The sequence below is a fragment of the Neoarius graeffei genome, chromosome 7 (assembly GCF_027579695.1).
Source record: "Neoarius graeffei isolate fNeoGra1 chromosome 7, fNeoGra1.pri, whole genome shotgun sequence".
Taxonomy (NCBI): Eukaryota; Metazoa; Chordata; class Actinopteri; order Siluriformes; family Ariidae; genus Neoarius; species Neoarius graeffei.
The window spans coordinates 13638917-13662460 of NC_083575.1; the positions used below are offsets into that span (position 1 = coordinate 13638917).

General features: G+C 39.3%; 1 protein-coding gene across 2 annotated transcripts in view; it reads right to left on the reverse strand.

Annotated features, from left to right (window-relative positions):
* Positions 1 to 2932: 2932 nt before the first annotated feature.
* smoc2 (SPARC related modular calcium binding 2) overlaps positions 2933 to 23544 on the reverse strand; it is a 56767-nt gene continuing 36155 nt past the window's right edge. Inside the window, exons 5-13 of one of the 2 annotated variants that reach the window (XM_060925310.1) lie at positions 21385 to 21429; positions 18656 to 18706; positions 17447 to 17518; positions 14783 to 14969; positions 12162 to 12244; positions 5822 to 5921; positions 5184 to 5431; positions 4927 to 4964; positions 2933 to 3492 (exon numbers count right to left, since the gene is read on the reverse strand). In XM_060925310.1, coding sequence (XP_060781293.1) covers positions 3469 to 3492; positions 4927 to 4964; positions 5184 to 5431; positions 5822 to 5921; positions 12162 to 12244; positions 14783 to 14969; positions 17447 to 17518; positions 18656 to 18706; positions 21385 to 21429 — 848 coding nt within the window. In that variant the 3' untranslated portion in view covers positions 2933 to 3468. Of the gene's footprint in view, positions 3493 to 4926; positions 4965 to 5183; positions 5432 to 5821; positions 5922 to 12161; positions 12245 to 14782; positions 14970 to 17446; positions 17519 to 18655; positions 18740 to 21384; positions 21430 to 23544 lie in introns of both variants that reach the window. The other variant, XM_060925309.1, reaches the window with a different exon arrangement.

Below are 23544 nucleotides of genomic sequence, written 5' to 3' on the forward strand. Positions count from 1 at the left end.
CTGAACTGAGCGCTGATAACAACTTGGGTCGTCCTTCTCCTCTTTAGCCCGAATGACACAGCGTCCCTGATTTCCATAAAGAACTTCAAATTTTGATTCGTCTGACCACAGAACAGTTTTCCACTTTGCCACAGTCCATTTTAAATGAGTCTTGGTCCAGAGAAGACGTCTGCGCTTCTGGATCATGTTTAGATACGGCTTCTTCTTTGAACTATAGAGTTTTAGCTGGCAACGGCAGATGGCACGGTGAATTGTGTTCACAGATAATGTTCTCTGGAAATATTCCTGAGCCCATTTTGTGATTTCCAATACAGAAGCATGCCTGTATGTGATGCAGCGCTGTCTAAGGGCCCGAAGATCATGGGCACCCAGTATGGTTTTCCGGCCTTGACCCTTACGCACAGAGATTCTTCCAGATTCCCTGAATCTTTTGATAATATTATGCACTGTAGATGATGATATGTTCAAACTCTTTGCAATTTTACACTGTCGAACTCCTTTCTGATATTGCTCCACTATTTGTCGGCGCAGAATTAGGGGGATTGGTGATCCTCTTCCCATCTTTACTTCTGAGAGCCGCTGCCACTCCAAGATGCTCTTTTTATACCCAGTCATGTTAATGACCTATTGCCAATTGACCTAATGAGTTGCTATTTGGTCCTCCAGCTGTTCCTTTTTTGTACCTTTAACTTTTCCAGCCTCTTATTGCCCTTGTCCCAACTTTTTTGAGATGTGTTGCTGTCATGAAATTTCAAATGAGCCAATATTTGGCATGAAGTTTCAAAATGTCTCACTTTCGACATTTGATATGTTGTCTATGTTCTATTGTGAATACAATATCACAGTTTTTGAGATTTGTAAATTATTGCATTCCGTTTTTATTTACAATTTGTACTTTGTCCCAACTTTTTTGGAATCGGGGTTGTAAAATGACACAGATGGTAATTGGATAATCTGTGTTACTTTTAATAGTTGGTGGCTCAGTATATAAATAAAAGTGCTGGTACTAGGATTTCCTCTTTTACTCCATGTCTGTGCCATGCCATGCTGGTGGGCTCGTCGTCAACGGTTATACTCCAAGAGTCTCTCTCTCTCTCTCTCATTCACACTGGGTAATCTAGCAGGCCTTTGAGCCATCAGTGGATAATCTCCCCCTTCATGTTCAGCAGGGTATCAAGACCAGGCCTAGTTCTGGCTAATCTCACTGCTCCCGGACATTTTTGCTGATCACCAATAGCACACCAAGCGTGATGACCAGGGTCACAGTCAGGTCAACAGGCTCCCAAAAGAGTGAAGATGATGAGAAGGAGGGGGGAAAATGCTACAGGATTCCAGGCCATAGCCAGATTGTTGAAGTGTGTTGAAAGGTTTAGGCTTGTGTTCTTTGGATTTAGTGTTATTTATAAAGAATCAATCACAATTTAAACATTTTGCTAAAAAAAACCTAGAAAGCTATAGAAAATAGAAAATAAAACTACATCTGAATTTTTCTGAAGCTCCTTTCTGACAATGTCTGTTGTTATACAGGCTACCATCAACATTAATCAGGTTAATTAATAGATAAATTAAATTACCTTATAGAATTAGTTGGGAGTCAGTAAAATGTGAATAAACAGATTATGGGATGTGATGGTTTGACATCTTGAGTGGTTATATATCATGTAACGATGATGTCATTGACATTTTTTGGAAAATCATGATAAAATAATGTCCATCCATTCATCATCTATAGCCGCTTATCCTGTGTAGGGTCACAGGCAAGCTGGAGCCTATCCCAGCTGACTATGGGCAAGAGGCAGTGTACACCCTGGACAAGTCACCAGGTCATCACCAGGCTGGCACATAGAGACAAACAACTATTCACACTCACATTCAAACCTACAGTCATTTAGAGCTACCAATTAGCCTAACCTGCATGTCTTTGGACTGTGGGGGAAACCGGAGCACCTGGAGGAAGGCCACGCAGACATGGGGAGAAAATGCAAACTCCACACAGAAAGGCCCCGTTGGCTGCTGGGCTCGAATCCAGGACCTTCTTGCTGTGAGGCAGCAATGCTAACCACTACACCACTGATAAAAGAATGTATATATTAAAAATGAAAATTGCTGGAAAACCTCATCTTGGACAATTTTACTCCCATTAAATGTGGCAATCTTGGATCCATGCCATAATTGGCAAGGGCCCAGAAAATCAATTTAAGCAGCTGTGTACCCCATCTCTGAATTCAAGGAACTTTTTCTGTGTAATTATTGATGCAGCATTGGGACTTAAGTTGCTGGCCCTGAATATAGTGCATATGTGTGTGTTATTTAAAGCACCCATGAATAAGATTTTGGAAGCATCATAAAATAGTAATAAATCAGTTCCATACAGTGCTGGAAACCACATCATCGAGTATGTGATCATTTCAGCTTGCAGGTTGGACAGGGCTAATCTGAAGAATATAAGTTCCCTTCCTTTGCATTATATTAGCTTTGTAGAGTTCACTTGGGTTCACAGAACTTCAAGCTCTGCAAAACTGACTTTCCAATGAACCAGTGGAAGAACAAGTGTAAAATTGTTGTAGGAAAAGGAAGAAGCCTTAGGCTTCAAGTGCTAGTGGCGCTATAGTCAGAAAGAGCACCAAATAACACACACAAACACTTAAAGTACTCTGAAATGGCTGATGAATCATGAAGACACCTATAATGCATTAATAAGTTGAGTAATCGAGTTTACAGCTTCAACGATGAGCATATTCTCAAACAAACCGCATGTTTCTATATGTGGGACACCTGACCTTTGATCCTTGACCTGGTCTTCCAATCAATGACCTGATGTTAAAATGTCTTTGTTGATGATGTATTATCATCAGAACACACTGTTGGCTGGTTGAATCAGTTAGGAGAATCTTTATTACGAGCCAAAAAAATTTTTTTTTTTCACAGACAACTCGATATATACAGTGTATTGATATAAAACATAAAAAGTATACGATCATTATTCCTAATCAAGACAAAGCCTGTCTTAGGCTTGATACGTAGGTAAAAAAAAAAAAGAAAGAAAAAAAAAGCCAGTACGCAACCAAAGCACAAGTGTCTAAAGTATTATTTTCTTTCACCAGCTATTTGTAAATCTGGTGTCATGTACAAAACAAAAAATTTCAACAAGAAACACATCAACAGGACATGAGTAAAAAAAAAAAGCAACATGTAATACAATTCATACAAACTCGGAAATGCAGACTCACAAAGGACACATACATTGTATGTGTTAAAGTATTAACATTTTTTGTAAGGACATTAATACATATAAAAAAGCTAACTAACATCATTCACATGTTCAGCAGTCTGTTTAAATACCTTCTTTCTACAAAGTGAATTTACATCTCTCTCTCTTTTTTTTTTTAAAGTACAAAGTGCAAATACTATGGGGGTCCATCGCCGTTTGGTGGGGGCAGGATCGCAGCGAGAAAAGGGGCCAAAATCTCAGCCTTGCTTTTTCACCATGTTCTGCAAAAAGAAAGGAAATGAGAAGTTTAGCACGTTAAGTCATGGAATAAAGTGTTTACAAGAAACATAATGAAGTTGTAAATAATCTATCAACCTTTTCTGAACTTTATAAGCAGTTTTCAGAAAGCTTTATGAGTTAGTTATGTGTTTAGACTTTTTATGATTCCAAAGTAGGATGTTTAAAATAAAATACTCAATTTTGACATAAACGGTGTCAAATTTTATTGGATTTCACACAAACGAAGTTGTAAAGACAAATCATAACCCTGAGCTAACTGTAACTTTACGTATTTATGTCTTGGCTGTATCTGCATCCTGACAAATCCTTTCAAATTTGCAGTTGTGAGACTATACACTCATTGGCCACTTTATTAGGAACACCCACACACCTGCAGTTTTATGCAGTTATCTAAGCAGCTAATCCTTTGACAGTAGCACAATGTATAAAATCATGCAAATACAAGAGCTTCAGTTAATGTTCACTTCAAACATCAGAATGGGAAAAATTGTGATCTCTGTGGCATGGGTATTGGTTTGAGCCAGATGGACTGGTTTGAGTATTTTAGAAACTGCTGATCTCCTGGGGTTTTCACACACAACAGTCTCTAGAGTTTACACAGAATGGTGCGAAAAACAAAAAACAGTGAGTAAGCGACAGTTCTGTGGGTGGAAACAAATGCTTTGTTGATAAGAGAGGTCAGAGGAAAATGGACATATTGGTTCGAACTTTTTGCCAGGAAGGATATAGTAGCTCATAGCAACTCTTGACAACCGTGGTGAGTGGAAAAGCATCTCAGCATGCAACAGCAGAAGAGCACATTGGGTTCCACTCCTGCAGCCAAGAACAGGAGTCTTAGAATCAAGAACAAGTTCCTATTAAAGTGGCCAGTGAGTGTATTGCATAAAGTATTTCTTTCTTTCTTTTTTTGGTAACTTGGTTAGCTGTTTCTTGCTATTCAAGTCTCAAAATGATTATTTGTGCTGCCCATATATTAAAATATGAAGCACATGTTCATCCATATTTACACAGGGTATTAGTTACATGAGTGAGAAATGTCTGGAGCTGCTGATACTGTAGCTTCTCACAGTAAGATTTTTATAAAGCTAATTAGCGCAAAACATATTAATACTAGTAACACTTCTTTTACACGTTTTAACTGGTTTACACACTTAGTTTATAAATTAAAATAAGTTAAGGCTCTGTTTAGGATCTGAGAAGAGACTGTTAAAGTGCTCAGATAAACTGCTTTAACTGGCAGTATATGTTAGATTTAATTCGTAGCTCGTGTGCAGGTTCTGTGCAAAAATCTGTTTGTTATCATTTTTCATTTCTTTTCTCACACACTATCTTGACTACTGTGTGAAAAGTTGCAAGGTTGCCGAATAAGTGCAGTAGTGAGCCTGGAACAGAAACAGAAACAGCCGTTTACTCACTAGTTTACTGGAGGTTGTGCCTTCGCTTGTTTTGGCCCCTGAGGAGAAGGCAATGAAAATGTTTTACAACCATTAACTCAACAAACAGTCCTGAGAAAATCTATAATTATGTATAATTACACAATTACACATTTATTTGGTGGAACCAAACACTTAGAAATCTGTCATATCTGTCAGATTCACTCGGAAAGCCGGCTGTTGTGCTGACTTTTTCTCTATTTGTCTTTTAGCATTTCCGTCTTGGTTTGGCTGCCTACCTTCTTCCTTCGTGACTCCAAGGCAGCCTATCAGCTCCTGTAGTGAGAGGGCTTTGTCATTACTGATGTCGCAGTACTCCACAAACTTCTTCACACACTTCTTTGGTTTGGATTTCTTGCGCAGCAAGCGTCTGAAAGGCTTGATCTCCTTTTTGCCGATGTCACCGTTCAAGTTCTTGTCCAGCTGACTGAAGTACCAGTGCACCACCCGCTCTTCTAGAGTGTGGTTAGGGTCAGGTTCTGGCATTCTGGGCAAAAAACAAATGATAATTATGACAAATGATGTCCAATGCCAATAATGGAACAGTTTGAATTTCTTACATTTTGGTCTTTGCAGTCCATCTGTGTAGCATAAATAACGCTGGTGTAAATACAGTTTTGATCAATAACTGGGGTTGATTGTGGTGTGATGGATATTGCTACAAAACCATCCTTGGAATATTATTTTTTAATCCAAGACTGTATGGATCTATGAAGGTGCCATTCAAGCCAAGAACCAGTATTGTAGTGCAGTGCCATAATATCCTGCCCAGGAGCCCTTGGGTTACATAACTCCATTTTAAAAAGCTCAGCACTATACCACTTTAAGTGTTTCACATACAAACCCTTCCCCATCAAATACACAAGTGTTTGCTTACCTGCCGGCAGCAGCTGGATCAGTAACTGCGTGCACCATGTCTGTAGACAGCGCATCCAAAACACTCGTCAGAAATTCAGTTTTCTTGGTTCCAGGACATCCTAAAACGCAAAGATATATGAGTGTCCACTTTGTCAACAAGAATGCAAATGAATTACATAATTACCGTAGATATAAAAAAAAAACTTTACAAGCTCCATGTCATGGTAGTTATACAGATCATAGCTACTTTAGGTGGCCCAATAAACTGTGTGTGAGGGGTGTAAAAATAACAGACAGCTTTAACAGCAATGAAACACAATCAGAGTGGAAAGGTTTAGAGTCGGCAATAAAGCCCAGACCACCTCATCATAACAAGACAAGAAGTGTCAATCATGCTGAGGATTTTATAGGTACAGATAACAACAGCTTAGTGTGTCTGGGAAAATCATGCATTCAGCTGCTTCACACACGTAAACATCAAGACAATTATGTTCCTCGAGAAAAGGGTACTACTTGGAAGCATCTCTGATAGGAAATAAATGCCACCAAACTGTAATTTTCCTTGTTGCCTATGGGGTGCCATGAAGGGTACATCTTTTGTACCTTTTGTATATATTGTTTACCTAGAAATGTAAATATAGTACACCTATAAGGTACATAATTTGACCTTTAAAGCTTTACTGTAAGCTACCTTTATTTCAGAAAGTGTACAGCAGATAAGGTTTTACCCAGAAGGTCAAGGCAAAGAACCCTTATGTGATCCTATATGATCAGGTTTGGTCCCTTCACGCTTGCAAATAAAGGTACCAGAAAAGGTTATTTAGAGCAGCACTATCAAGGAACCAACATTTGTTGTTCCATACAGAGCCTTTGGCCAACAACTGTTAAAAAAATCCTTTTCCTTTTACAAAGATGCTTGGACATAATGGCAACCTTTATAGTCTGAATTACCTCATTAATTTATTCATTCATTCATCATTCAGTAACCGCCCTATCCTGGTTTGGGTTGAGATGGATCCAGAGCCTATCTTGGGAACTCTGGATGTGAGGTGGGAATGCACCCTAGATAAGATGCCAATCCAATGCATTCAACAAGCATTCCTACCTAGGGGCAAGTTAGGCTATGGTTACACTACAGCGCGCGATGCATTATCGATGGGTTATCGATGAGTTATCGATGAAAATGGTAGCGACGCTTCCCCAAGCTTCGGGAAGTATTCCGAAACCCATCTGCAAGTACTTGCCCCTTAGTTTGCCAAAGAAGACAATGCCACCAAATTCCAAAGCATGCATTGAAATTTTTCACAACATTTTTGGCCACTCACGAGGTGGAGACACACCAAAAAACAACTCGCGAAGCTCGGAGAACGTTCGCCGTGCATCGCACGATTGATGGCAATACTAGCAATTTTTTTATCACCAAGTATTCACAAACCCATCGTGTGCTGTAGTGTGACCAGGGCCTTAGACAAGACAATCTATGTACTGGTTTGTTTTTGGGAGGTGGAAGGAAACCAGAAGAGGATCAAACTGGACTTCCTGGAGCTGTGAAGCTGCAATGTTATGGCAACATGCCAACAGCTGGAATTATTATTTAATTTCTTTAGTTCTCTGTTGCACCAGCAAAAATGTTAAAATCAATCAATCATTCAAAGAGTTCTTCAGAAAAACAAGATGGTTCTTTTCTGAAATCACTTTAAAGAGCCTTTCAATAAGTTTTGCAAGCTCAGCATTATTGAGATTATTATTTAATGAATCTTTATGTTAAGTGGGAAGGCTTGATGATCATCACACTTCAATAAATCTTATGGTCATAAATAGTTTTTATGTTTTTTCTCATAAAGATTTGACAGAAGTTTATCAACCACATCTAACATGATTTCTAAACACTTTAAGAAAACAGCAATGATATTCATCCACAGGGTGAAGAAACATCAAGTGCAATGATCCTAATTATTGTAATGTAGTGGAAGACTGTATCATTTCAGTAAGCCAAAGGTGCTTTTAAGGAGGGCGTGTAGAGAGGTAGATTTCTCCTCAGGCTTTTCCTTTTTGTTCCTCACAACTACCCTCTTTTCGTCCTTTTCTATATCCATCTACACATCCATCACTCTCTCCCCTTTCAGTGGAGGGGAGGTGTGATGGCTGGAGTGTTTATGACTAGTCCCCACGGCTACAGATTTTCTTACCCCAGAGATAATTGCATGGTACAGGCCTCTCCAACAGGTGTGTGAGGCTGAGTCTACAGTAAACACACAACCCTGAGACCCATCTACAGATACGGAGAATGGCAAAGAATGGCTTAAGAAACCAGGGGAGCGCAGGCCGCATATGTTTCGCTGCTGTTTGAGAGATGCTGCAAGATTTTATAGGGCTCAAGCTTGGGTTTTAGTTGGCTCTTATGGGCCAAGTTCCAATAAAAAGTCCCACCTGTTCATGTAGGAGTCAGAGCTGCATTCTTCTTTCTCCCCTTTGAAAAAACGTCTAGTCACTCCTACACCATCAAAACCATCTCTCAAATCACTAGGGATTTATAGTACTGGCAACCATGAGCCTTGGCTCATAAATTTTCAAAAGAAAGTGGGTTTTTTTTTCGTTCAAAAAGCAGCATATCAAAGCTCTGATCTCTTGTGAAATGTTCATTAATCCTCCTGTTGGACTGCAGGCACAGAATTAACTAAATCGCAAAAACTGGGTTCAAATTTATGGGGTTTATATGTATATAGTATGTGGTATTTACAACCCCGATTCCAAAAAAGTTGGGACGATGTGTAAATAAAAACAGAATGCAATGAACTGCAATTCCTTTTCAATCTATATTCAATTTAATACATCCATCCATCCATTATCTGTAGCTGCTTATCCTGTACAGGGTTGCAGGCAAGCTGGAGTCTATCCCAGCTGACTATGGGCAAGAAGCAGGGTACACCCTGGACAAGTTGCCAGGTCATCGCAGGGCTGACAAACAATCATTCACACCTACGGTCAATTTAGAGCCACCAATTAGACTAACCTGCATGTCTTTGGACTGTAGAGCAAACCAGAGCACCCAGAGGAAACCCACACAGACACTGGGAGAACATGTAAACTCCACACAGAAAGGCCCTCGCCGCTGGGCTCGAACCCAGGACCTTCTTGCTGTGAGGTGACAGTGCTAACCACTACACCACTGTGCCACCCCAATACAAATACAAGATATTTAATGTTCAAATTGATAAACTTTATTGTTTTTTGGAAATGTACACTCATTCTGAATATGAAAAAACTGTTGAGCAGCTGAAATTGTATATCAGGCAAGAATGGGACAACATTTCTCTTTCAAAACTACAGCAATTGGTCTCCTCAGTTCCCAAACATTTACAGAGTATTGTTAAAAGTAGAGGTGATGCAACACAGTAGTAAACATGCCCCTGTCCCAACTTTTCTGAAATGTGTTGCTGATATCGAATTCAAAATGAGCATATATTTTTCAAAAAAACAATAAAATTTCTCAGTTTCAACATTTGATATATTGTCTTTGTACTACTTTCAATGAAATATAGGGTTTCCATGATTTGCAAATCTTCACTTTCTGTTTGTATTTGTTTTACTCAGTGTCCCAACTTTTTTGGAATTGGGGTCATAAAATTACATGAGGTGATGTTCCTAGGTGCACCTATTTAAGTGTAGCATTTCTCAAACCTGGTCCTGGAGAACCCGTGCCCTGCATATTTTTGTGTTTTCTCTCTCCTACCTCTTGTTTTTGGACTAGGATTTAGAAACACTCATTGAGATCAGGAAACAGGAAATGAGACTTCATTGTGCATGATTGCTATTTAATATATTTCTAATTTGGCCATTTATCTTAGCATAAGAGAGGCATTTGTTAGTTTTCCTCCCTCAAAGGTTATTGCTGACAAGGATTTAGACACAGCCCTCGATCTATCCAGTGTAGATATGGTATATACATGTGGAGCGTGTATGTGGGTGTGTGTGCGCGTGTGTGTTATTTCATTAACATGACTGGAGCGAGGACATGCCAGCAGTCAGAAGCGAATGCCAAGCCTCCTTCCCTAGGTCTGCTCTTTCTCTCTCCAGGGATGGCAGAGGGCAAATACACCTCCTCTCACCACAGCTGCGCTTTCAACACGACTGCCCCCGTTTTCCCTCTTCACCCCGTAAAGCTCTCATCACCATTCCTTCAGCAATATATGCACACATGCTGGGCTGTGAGAAGCACATTTATAACCATCACAGCGAAACAGGCGCTCTAGCCAAATGAGGCAGGATGCTGTCTAAATCAAGGCCGGGGGGGGGACTATTTTGTGTCTGTCTAGATGTATGTGTGTGTAAGAATGTCTTTATGTACAGAATGATGAACAGCATAGACATACTGGCTTTCACTTTGACTGACAACGGGCATTAGGACACAGAAAATAGGAAACTGGCTATGGACAATTTTCTACCCAATACATTTTACACATATATATATATATATATATATATATATATATATATATATATATATATATATATATATATATATAAAACTTTTCTATAAAATTCAATAAGAACATTTAAATACATCTTGGAAATGTAAACTGAGATCAGAAATGAACGATCGAAAAGAACCAAATGCTTGAACGAGCAAGGAATTCTGGTCGACATACAGAGACCTTCATGCTCCATAATCAACCAACCATGACCATTAGATCTCTCGCATGGCACCTGTGGACAAGCTGCTGGCAAGAGAAACGACTGAGTAAACTCACACGCACACCCTGCAAACAGAGAGAGCTCTGTTCATTAACGTTCTGTATTAATACCATGTTTGAAAAAGCGTACTAGCCAAACAGCACGCAGAAGGGAAACCCGAGGCCAAGGAAACACATTTCCAATCACAAGTTTGTCTCGGTTGCTCTGGAAGGCGTAAAGGAATTCAGATTTTTTTTCATTGTACTTTAATTGACAATTTGTGAAAATTGAAATTGATGACAAAAGGCATTTTAATGACCCTGTTTAAAAGTGAGGATAAGCACGATTATCTGGTTTTGCCCTTTTGCCTTAAACCTCGCTAAGCACTTGAAATGTCACAGTATTCACACCACTGATGAAGAGCACATGTATGCGGTTATGATTACACACACACACAAACACACACTGCATGTTTCAAAAGCCTGTTTTTCCTCATCCAACTTAACCGTGGTATAGTTAATCCCATTAGCGTCTGGGAAATGTTAAATGCCAGTTGGATTTTGTGGGCAATTGAGGGAATTTGTGTCATGGCGTGAACATTTCACTTCGCATCTCTTTAAAGAGAAAAAAAACCTTCTGTGATGTTCTTAATCAAAGTCAGACCTGCTGCATAAATTAGTTGTCTGTTTTATGTTATTTTCCTGCGGTCATTCCCTCTTATCCTCTCTTCTATCCACCCATCTTGTGCATTCTTTCCATCCTATTCATCCCTAATCCATATCCATCCACCCATCTGTCTTGTCCTGCCTCAAACATGATCTAATCTCTCATCGTTTCTCTCTCCATGATCCAGTGTATTGACCTTTACCTGCTCGCTGCATGGTTGCTGGGATTTTAGGGCGGTGAAAAACACACACTCACCCACGGGAGAAAACACAACCGAACAGACACACCTGGATGGCTGTGTGTAATGAGGTGATAAGTATCCTGGTACTATTTTCTTTTCAACAGAGTTGATATAAATTCAACAATTTGTCAAAACTAACCACACTGGAGGCATCGCACCATGAACTGCAATAAAAACGAAGTACATAGTCACACTCTGTCTCACACACACACACACACACACACACACACACACCCGCATAGGCATGAGTTTGTGTTGAGACAGTACGGTGGCGCTTAAGTACAAAACACATTAACAAACCAAACTACAACAACAGAGAAGGCAACAGCAAAACCGAATCAAAAACACAACATCTGAAACCAGATTTTGCTGTCATGTTTCCAAAATGCGCTGCTGTTCAAATTTTTTGCCTTTGTTGTTGTATTTTATTATTATTATTATTATTATTATTATTATTATTATTATTATTGTGGTTATGTTTTTGGTTTCAGTTTTGATGCTGTGTTTTGTTCACATGCTTCTGAATACAAAGATTTTTTTTCTTTGCTTGTTTTGTTTTGCGATTGCATTTTCTGATTTGTGTCACATTATGGGCCACCTTCCAGAACATGATGCTCTTAAGTGCAGTTACATACTTGTATATCACAAACATGATGTAATGGGGAACTGGCTGAGGGATTTTAACGCAAATGTTTTGTATTATTCGCAAATTAGCACCACTATTGCTAAGCCAATGCTCTGTGGCCACTGGAGATTTTAAAAACACACATGCGCTTACCCTGAAGATGTCTGCTCCTGTAAAGATCTTTCGGTTTGTTGGGATGTGCTCTCGCATTGCCGTCACATTTTGGCTGTTCGTATCTGTGGCAAGAGAAGCAGACAAAGCTCAATTGTTTTCTTTGTATAAATAAATAAAGGAACAATAATCCAAATCCAAACATTTTGGAAAGAAAATACTGTGGTCCGGCTCTTCTTTCACATAACAAAACACCACAAACCTCAGACGAAATCTATGGTTTAGTGAAATTGTGAAATGCCACCTACTGATCTGAAATCAGTTCCATTTGTGATTTGGGCCTAGAGGAAAGTGGTCTCCACTTGTCATGGTCTGTTGGTGTCTTGGTTGATGAATGCATAATGTCAGACTAAAAGCAAGCGGAGCAGTTTGATAACGTGGAAAGATAAAAATACCCCGATGAGATCAGTTGGAGTGTTTGATCACATATTTATGAGTACAGAAACATGAAATCAATAAAAGAAAATAAAGCATGATCAACAAATGGATCAAGGAAGGAGGACTGAAACGAAGGAGGAAGAGGGTGAAAAGAGTGAAAGAGTGAAGGGGATACAGAGAAGTATTCATGAGTCGGCTTGGAAAATGAACAAGTTCCAGTCACTGCGTGGGTACATGGCCAAGTAAGACCAAGAACAGAGAGAGAGAGAGAGAGAGAGAGAGAGAGAGAGAGAGAGAGAGAGAAGGAGAAGGTGAGGACCCTTGTAGGTGCACTAATGTGAATTCTGGCATTCTGCCCTCAGCTTTGTTAACACGATACTACAGTAGGTAATACATTGCAATTTGCAACAATACTCCACTGAAAACAGATCCTGTAAGGCTTATAGTGCGATTCTGATGCTAAATCAGTAGCACTGACCCCTAATCGTAGCCAATAGTATTGCCATGCTGCACATTTCATGCATATTGGTAATAATGTCCAGTAGCTGATTCTATTCAAAGCTAAAAGTTAGTTGCTTTTCGTATTTTGAGACTCAATCAGATTTGGCCGAGTATAGAACCCTGAGGGACACCATAGCCCATTTCTGGACCACACTATAAGCTGAATAAAGGGCCTTGCCCCGAGAGTATATTAGATGTACTATAGGGTCAGATGGAATGTACCATTTTTAAAGGCATGAAAGGGGTTTCTTCTTTCAACACTCAAGAAGTGCTTCTTTAGGATGCCAAACAACAGTCTGTTTAAATTTAAATTTCATTTCATTAAATGTGAAGTTTGTCTTGAAACTGATCAGAACAGTTACAATAATGAATATTCTGGCACTCAGAAACCTATCCATAAACAGAAAAAAAAAGTTTGTAAAAGGAAAACAGCTTAACACAGTCCATGCAGGTCCTGTTGCTTCATGTCACGGCTTGTATTAAGTTCTCCTTAAATGCTGCACTAGCTATGAATGAGATTAAGTTCTAGTTACATGCAGCACATCCAGAAGAAGAAGAGCAGATTTATCATTTACAGGTCAATAAGAAATAATTATGTTTGCAAAGTAATGTGGAAAACATCCAGCTTTCCATTGCAAAACCAAATCTTCAATTTTAGGCCCCAAGGCTTTCTTGAACCCAGTACTGGTGCTGTTGACATTTTGTGTCCACGTCAGGTCTATTTTAAATGTATTCCAAGTCTGTACAACATCATCTAAGTATATCCATGTGTATTAAAACTCAACTGGCCCAAGCAGTGACCCTGGTGGTACTCCTTCAAATCACCGGGGAAATGTCAGATCTGGATCAGAGCATCACTGATCTGGATCAGATCAGTGATGCTTTCTGAAGAGGATATACACCATTTGTCATCTGTCTGTTGTCTAAAAGTCCAGAAGTCTCTGAAGGAGGTTTCAGAAGATCAAAAGCAGCAGAAAGGTTATGAAGGGGTGAAATCCAAAGTTGGAATACTAGAAGGTCCAAAATCTTTTTGTATAAAATTGTCACAGTTTAACTCATATCGAGATGCCTTAAAGTCACCATGAATTGGTTTCTTAGCTGTGATTTGAGCATGTTGCTATATATCCAATAGCATTCGATATGGCACTGAACAGCAAAGAGATTAATGAGAGCTTTTTGCTTATTCTTTCTGCTAGAAAGGCTCTGATGGTGTATAAAGATGGAATCACATTCTCTCTCAATCAGAGGAAGCAACATATTCATGACCTTCTAATGTCAGGTAAGATCCACCCCCAGGGGTGGAACATATGCCATCTAGAGAGCATGAAATTGATATGAATTTTTTTCCTGGAAGCTCTGAAACACCAATTTCACCAGTGTTCAGTGGCACTTTAAGAGACATGAAAAGACCGTGAGATGTAGAAGGGACCCTTCTTTTGCTGTGGATGGTTCCACATGGATACCATAAAGAGAGTTTATTCCCAAGTCTCACCTCCATTGTAGAGACTTGTTCCCAAGAACTGCAGCTATAATCATAAAGACTCTGATGCTCATACTGACCATCCTTTCAACACACATACTACTGTTTGACTTTACAGTATATAATTGTAGAAGAGTAATAATTTCTAATCCCACTATCTGGCTTGAATTCCCTTTTGAGTCTGGTTCCTCTTAAGATTTCTTCTTCATGTCATCTCTATAAATAAAACAATTCTTAAACTCACCTGGTGGAGGTGCCAGGTATGGGCCGTCCTGTGTCTATTAAAACACACCAGCAGTAGCCAGTCGAAGGGTGACACTGGACTGGCTTATAAAGACCACCTTGGGCACAGTCAGGGATGAACACAGCCTCGTTCTTATGTTGCCTCGCCTCCTCTTGCGCTGTCTGCTGCTCTTGATCACAAGAAGAGGCTACAAGAAAACCGACAGGTGGATCAAGATTTCATTTCTTTTCACACAAACAGTGTTTTTAACTACTTGACAAACTGAGGAAGCAGGAATGTGAAGAGAACGAAATACACATTCAATGGAGCTGTGTGAACAGAAAGAGACATTTATTGTCATCTATCATCATCTAGTCCAATTCCTTTGCTGCCATCCATATTCCCTTACATTTTAATAACCTATAAGATTATACAGTATGTGGTGAGACCCAAATCAAACAACTGATCACATGATCACAGTATAAATACACCTGTTCTTGGACAGCCCCAGAGTTTTTTCAAGAACAGCATCATGAAGATCAAAGAGCGATCAAAACAAGTTCTGGAAAAGTGTGAATCAGAGTTTGGAAAGACTTTGACACAACCCTGACTCGAAGAAGCCATCCACCAAAAGTCTGTGACATGGTAAAGAAGGGATTAGTCAGAGACACAGTCAAGAGGTCAAGCGTAATGATAGAAAACATGGTGGAAAAAGGTTCAAGAGGGATGAAAACATCGCCAAGTCACTGTACATATTGAATGGATGGAAGACTTAAAGGGAAAAGAAAGGGTAGATCGTGAATAGAGGAGCTCAGGAGGGCATTATGGCTGGAGACTCAGAGAATAAGCATGCCCTTAGTGCCTAAGCATTATTATTATTTTACATGTAATTCACACACATGCTCATGCACATGCACTCTAATTCACTTCAGTCTTGAAAAGACATTACATCTCAGCCATTTCAAGTTCAAATACAATTCAAACTCACACACATACAAAGAGAGAAAGAAAAAAAAACACCCTGAAATGCATGATGCATATTACCCTGAATGAATAAAAGATCCATATGGGGAATGCATTCTGACTTGGAAAGATTAGATTTTACTCCATCAGGATTCAATCATGACTGTCCTCTCTTGAGAATTTTAGAACCCTCGACCCTCGTGCCATACCAAACCATTCTCCAGTAATGTTTTAAACACATTCAGAAAAGAATAAATGAATTTAAAACTAATAAATAAATGCAAATAGTGACATAGTCAGGCATCTGATCTCTTTGTAACATTTGACTCCAAAATGGACATGGAAACTATGAACCACAGAGGCAAGCATCTGCTCGTACCCTTCTTCCTTTTCTCAGCCCTATTGTCCCTTATTATCTTTTCTTTCTTTCACAATACCCCACACACATTCCACCCCCCAATTTCTGCTCGGAACAGCTGGTAAAGAAATAATCAGTGCTTTACCCACAGAACAACTAACTAATGAAAACCATCCACACGCCGGCTTTTTATTGATCATAAATCATGAAGATGTCACAATCAAACTATTTGCACACCCTCGCATGCAGCACCGTCCAAACTGCTTTCACACGGGTTTCATTGATCATAAATCATCCAGACATCATAATCAAACCGTATTCTGATTTCGTGCATGCAGTCGTTTATTTCCAAAAGGGATTTAATACAGGCTTTGCTGCTCCTATGCAGTTACATCCACATGTCAGCACAGTACTGTATCTAGGATTTGTATTGGATTCTGTATCCTACAGGTGTTAATAATGAGGGGAAAATGCCATCCGAAGAATTATTGTTCAAATTGTGCATGATAACATAGCATACTAATTAAGGCAAATCTAGTGCTCATAAAATAAACAAATTAAAAAAAACCTTTTATTTATAGCTCTATTATTTTAGAATGGATGTGCATGTGCTGTATATATGCCAATGATCTGTCAATTGTTTCTTTACATAAGAGATTTAATAATGGTGTCAATAATCAGTGCAGTTAGGGAGATTTCTACAAAGCACCAGAAAACTGGAGCTGTACTTTCTTCTCTTCTCTATTACTAACAGTTCCAGCTGCAGGGTTTATCCTACCTGCTCAAGAACTAATAGTGCTTCACGGGTGGGGCTAGCAGCACACCTGTATGCTGATTGGTTACACAATGACATAAATGCTTTGTTCTTTCTTTTTCAGTAGAAATGCCAGATGCGGTTTCGTAAAAGTTTTTTCATGAGTAAATTCTTTGCAGCCAATTTTGGCGACTGATGTATGGATCAATCCGACAAAGGAACGAGCTTAACTCAAACAAGTACTGAAGTACATTGCATGCATTCGTAACCAGAAAACAGCAACTTAAAAACAGCCCGATGATGCAACACACATAAAATCAACGTTCCCCATAAATACATAATAAAACAGCACTTCCCATAAACAAACATTAAAAATGCATGCAGCATGAACTCAACAGATAAACACAGATTAGCACGTCTGAGCTCACGACTTGAAGGTTCACAGCCCTGGATCTGATTGTTGGGGCCCTTAATCCGTAAGATATAGAACTAGATTTTTGGACAAATCAACCCTGAGAGAAAATGAACTGATTGATTTGGAAAGTAAAAGAACAACCGTTAACAGAAAGGTCTCAGGGAAATGAGAATGAAACATGAAACTTCAACTCACATTGTGTCCTTGTTCTGTTCTGCCTGCTGCGCACCTGCTCAGTCCATAGAGTCGGGTACTGTGAGATCATGTCTAAGGGAAAATGACAAAAAACATTAAAGTCAATCTATTGTATTGAACATTTTTTTTTTGCTAAAAACTGCTTGAAATTGTGGTTCCACAAAACTGTCACCTTGGCAGCAATTTTTTTGACTTGAGTGTCACTCAGATAGTCAGCAATATGCTCATATTGCTGATTATCTGAGTTGCACTCAAGTCAAAAAATTGAGTGACACTCAAGTCAAAAAAATTTAATTAATTGTCAGTTGCCATGGTTTCATTGGTGTAGTACAATATACCCACTCAAACAACACAGCTAGCTACAAATGTATGGAAACCACCAAATCTGCCCACTAAAAATGACAATTCTGGAAAGAAATTTATGGGTATAACTTCTATTCTATATTGGAGAATAAGCATAACACAACATTTTGGTCTTTGTGATTTCTGCTTGACAGGTTTAAAGTAGCCAAGAGAATGGCGAAAACACCAGAGCTTGGGTAAATCAAATCTATCAAGCTTGTAACGGTATAGTGAGAATCACCAACTGGCATCTTAGGAACAAAAAATACAGAGAAAACCACCAATGTTTCCCATTGGTGGTTGCAAAATCATTTGGCTTCTCCTTTAAACTCTGCGAAATTCTCATCTCATCTCATTATCTGTAGCCGCTTTATCCTGTTCTACAGGGTCGCCGGCAAGCTGGAGCCTATCCCAGCTGACTACGGGCGAAAGGTGGGGTACACCCTGGACAAGTCGCCAGGTCATCACAGGGCTGACACACAGACAACCATTCACACACACACCTACGGCCAATTTAGAGTCACCAGTTAACCTAACCTGCATGTCTTTGGACTGTGGGGGAAACCGGAGCACCCGGTGGAAACCCACGCGGACACGGGGAGAACATGCAAACTCTGCACAGAAAGGCCCTCACCGGCCACGGGGCTCGAACCCGGACCTTCTTGCTGAGAGGCGACAGCGCTAACCACTACACCACCGTGCCACCCTTTGCGAAATTCTGTCTCTTATTAATAACTAGTTCGCATTGCTGGAAATTGGCAGCTCTCATTGAAAAGGAATTACTGTGTAGCTGCCGGTGTGAGCTCAACAAATCCAGATACTATGAATATGAAAATCAGAGTGTCCAAAAAAGTGTTAATCACAAACCTTCCTCATCGGTCGGTGGCTGTGTCTCCTCAGCGAGAACGACAGACTCATCTGCGTTTAGAATGGAAAAGATTTGCAAGGAAACTACAATTACGAGAGTAAGCTAGACATTCAAGGCATGTTATAGATTAAATACTATTTGCACATGGCCCGGCCAGAAGAGGAGAGGATCGAATGGAGGAAAGACTGAAAGGCAGGACCTTGAGAACAGAAAGAAGTGAAGGGTAATGAATAGTGGTTATAATCATGTTTTGTCCGAAAACAAGTACAGACATAACAAAAACTTTGCATAAGTTACACATCGTAACAAACAGAATGCTGATACAAGATCCAGATTTTTTGGACTGTAGGTTTGAAAATGATACAAAAGAGCTCAAGCTGTGGCTGAGTAAAAGCACTAAAGTACAAGGACTGTGTCGATGCCTGGTGAGATGAGGTCATAGGCTCAGATCCAAAAGTCTGTTTTTGATTCAATCGATTATTAAAAACTAATGCAGTTTTGGCAAATTATATTTTTTCAAGCAAGATTCCCTCATTCTTCCCTAATATAAGTTAAAAAATGTTCTTATTGTTTGAAAGCACTCATGATAATATTGCATAATGCTTCGTATTGTCTTTAATAGACAACAGTGATGAGCAGCACTGACCTTACGAGCTCAATGAAATCTTTGGCATCCCAACAATTTGAAGCAAAAAGAATAACCCAATGGTTTTTAAGGCCATTGAAGCAACTGACTAAAAAAAAAGAAAAGATTATAATATTGTGCAAAAGTCTTAGGCACCCTATTTTTTTTAGTACAAACTTTGTTTGAGGTTTATATTTTATGACTTCATTATCGAGTCAGTCCAAAAACATTTTATCTTTCCAAACTTTATTTTTCCAGCACAAAATTAAATGTTACAGAAAAATGTCTGAATGTCAGTAAAGAAAGCAGCATAAGAGACGACTTTCCAGACAAAAAAAAAAAACATAATGAATCCTTCTGGGTTTTGCTGCAAGAAGAAGAAGAAGAAGAAGAAGAAGCAGAAGAAGCGGCAACAGTCAAATTCTCCAGAAGAACTTTGGCTGGTTCTACAAGATGCTCAGTAAAACTTCCAGCTCATTTCCTTATAAAACTGCACTCATTGTACTTGATACTGCTGTTCTTTTCAAGCAAAGGGTCTCACACCAAATATTGAATTTGTTTCACGTATTACAGTTTACTGCACGTATTTTTTAATGTCAAAACATGTACTTTCATTATTTTTGAAAGCATCTTTGCTCAACAGAATTTCTTTGCAAGACTTTTGCACATTACCCCATCGGTGATTATTTTCCTATCACCATTGTGTTTTATTCCTTACATTCCTTACAGAGTCAAATGTTGTCTTTCATATTCAACAAATGATGAAACACTAACAGTTGGTCACCTCAACCAGGCCAAGAAAGACGGCTGAAGCAATCTTTGGTCATGGAGTGCATGTTACACTCTCTCTGTCTCTTTGTCTTCTTGGATAATACTCTTTACCAAGCCTCCGCTGTAAGGAAATTGAAGGAATTGCCAAACCCTTGCAAAATGACCCATGAACCATTGTTGTGTTATTATTGCTGGTCTGGAAGGTCTTACTGGAATTCTTTGATGAGTGTCCATCTCATGCTTGCTCTGCATTCATTCTGCTTCACATAAAAGCCAGCTGAGCATCATTTTACCAGCACAATGGCTGGATGTATTAGCATGATCTTATATAGTCCCTATCTGCAGAGGTCATGTGGTAGTGATCCAAAAGATAATTACTACTCCACTATACTCGATATACCAGTATAACTGTAGAGTCCGATGTAGTTTAGATGCCTCTGTCCTAATTCATATTATTTTGAGTATTCCAACCACAGTTGGACTGTGTTCAGAAACTGTGACTTAAGTTAAAAAGTAACACCAATATTTAGACAAGAAAAGTTATGCGTATTCAGAGTTGGGTTATGCATGTGCTTCAGAATTGAGCGTAATGGCTGTTTTACTTTTTGCGTGTAACTCTTAGAACTTTCTGGTTAACGATCAAGTCTGTAGTTATATCTCAGGTCTGAATTTCAGCAACAAATACTCACTACATGTGCAGAATTCAGCTCTGATTTTTTTTTTTTTTGTCTGAGTATCTAGACTCTATTTTCAATCCAAGCTGCCATAACAAACAAATTTCCCTCCTGGGTATAATAAGTGTCATTTCATGTAGGAAAGTACAAGTACAACTCCACAGCAAAAATAAATTAATAATCCCACTGTGAGGGAAAGAAACCGAAACAGAAAAGGGAAAGAGTGAAATGGGCCAAGACGGCACCTCTGCCTCTGAAAAGGACTGGAAGGAAACTTGGTTTATTTAGTAAAGAACATCTGAAGGCTCTTAATCTGGAGGGGAAAAAATGGTGATGTGGCTGAAAAGTCAGCCTGAGGTAGATGAGTGAAATGCTGCTATTTCAGTCTGCTGTAAAATGAGATCCAGTAAAAATGTCTTGGTTTTCATTATGATGAACATTACAAAGTTGAACAGTGGACACTTAAGTGCAAGGGTACGATCCAATATACAGTATGTAAGAAAGAAAGACAGTAAAGTGTGATTGTCAGGCAAAGTGAATACATAATGCATAACAAATATATATGCATACAGTACATACTGTCCATACACAATGTCAAAAACAATATGCGTGTAAGGATGTACGTTTCCATACACACATACATTCTGTAGGTATGTACCTGCTTTTCCTGGCTCTCGAGGAGTGACCTTCTCATGCTTGGAGCCTAAAAACACGTCAACACATTACAATCCTTACATTAGCATGTCATACAAGAATAAGAGAATTACATTATGATGCAAATCTGTCAAATGAGCTCTGCTCATAAAAAAGCAGCACACCAAAGCACAATGAAATTAACACCAGGCCTGGTTGCATTTAATAACCAGAAATAATCATTAGCTCGTCTTCCAAATCATTTCCTAAGCCTCTATATGGCATACAGGCATGTATTGAAGACTACAGGACAACATAATGACACCATTCTGGAGCTGTGTCGGAAAGTGTCCTGCGTTTTTCCTCCAACCAAACAGCTGTTTGTTTGTTTTTTCCCCAAAAAGCTCTGCAATGTTGTATTGATTAAGCCTTTGCATGAGCAATTAAAATAGTTATCTCTAATTGGCTGCCACAATCATTGTTAATGTTATAGTCATGTCTGTTGTTGCCCAAATGAGGATGGGTTCCCTTTTGAGTCTGGGTCCTCTCGAGGTTTCTTCCTCATGTCGTCTGAGGGAGTTTTTCCTTGCCACCGTCGCCATAGGCTTGCTCATTGGGGATAGATTAGGGATAAAATTAGCTCATATTTTAAGTCGTTCAAATTCTGTAAAGCTGCTTTGCGACAATGTTTATCGTTAAAAGCGCTATACAAATAAACTTGACTTGACTTGACATAAAGCTAAGCACACAGATTGTTCTCGCAGTCATCGGGGGACCCTCAGTCCCCGCCTGAATCCGTTCCGGCGCAGGCAGCTCAGAGGAAGGCAGGTGGCTTTGGTTATGTGATAGTTTTGGCAGGCTGCATGAGGCTAGACTTCGGGAGGATCATATATATATTTTTTCAAACTGTGTTCGAATGTGAAGCTCCTTTAATGCTAACAGGTTGAATGAGAGATACAAGACGTTTGTATTCGTTCCCACATGGCTCATGGCTGCAAGACCAAAGCGAATCACTGGCTCCTGCAAGACACACGTGAACATGATTCAAAACCTGTCAGCAATCAGAAGACCAGATGTACTGTAATTATTCACACCGGTTTCTGTTGAAGAATTCAGTTGTGTTGTGTGTAAGTATGTACTCTTTAATCTATAGTATTCATTTGGCATGTTTTGGCAATCCTGCTCTTTTACTTTTAAATTTCTTTTTTTCTTCTCTTAGTGTATTTATTGATCTTGTTTACATTTTGTACTGTCTATTAGTGTTGTAGTCAAGACCACCTAAACTGAGACCAAAGTCATTACCAAGACCAAAGTATATCGAAACCGAGACAAGACCAAGACTTTGAGGGGTTGAGACCAAGTCCAAAGGAGGGCAAGACTGAGTCAGGACCAGGCCATTGTGTCCTGGGGTGCCTGTGACCCCCGTCGGACCATACATTTTTTTCAATAGCCGCATAAGAATATTAGAAAAGCGCCCACTGCAATTTTTCTAACATTTTTTTTTAAACTAGATTGTCACCTTAGCTTCATTAGGGTTTCTATAACCTTGTATGGACTTCCTGTGGTTTGGGCGTGAAAACCCAGTTCTGTGCAAACGCAACACTATCGCACTAGAAAGCATGGTCAAGCTGTCAGTGTAGCTGCAGTCTTTTTAGTCGCGAATTACGAGTATTTCCTCTTGTGTTAATAATTTGCCATGTCAAAACGAGTAACTTTCCTCCGTCTTTCGACGTGAAGAGAGGTAAGCAATTTATTATATATTTTTTCCATCAAAGTTGCATTTTGTGGCTTCGAAGCTAAGTTTTAGTGTGCCGTTTCTAGAATACATCCTCAAGAAACCGTGGAAGAAACAGCAATAGTGGAAGAGCCGGTTTCTAAGCTACCTAAAACTAGCAATGGTAATTTTTTTTTTTTTTGTTACATAATGTACTCAGGCTGCCAGTCAGTGTGTGACCCCCCCCCCTTGAAAAATCCTAGCTATGCCCCTGGTGTGTGTGTGTGTGTGTGTGTGTGTGTGTGTGTGAGACAGCCATTAACAGTAATGAAAATTTCGAATTAGCAATGAGTCATATTATTAGTCACATTTAAAGTGGGATGGTTTACATCCAATCACAGTAATGATGTTAACAAATAAATCAGCCAATGCAATGGCCATTTAGTGAGATACCTGCAGTTGTGGTCTTGA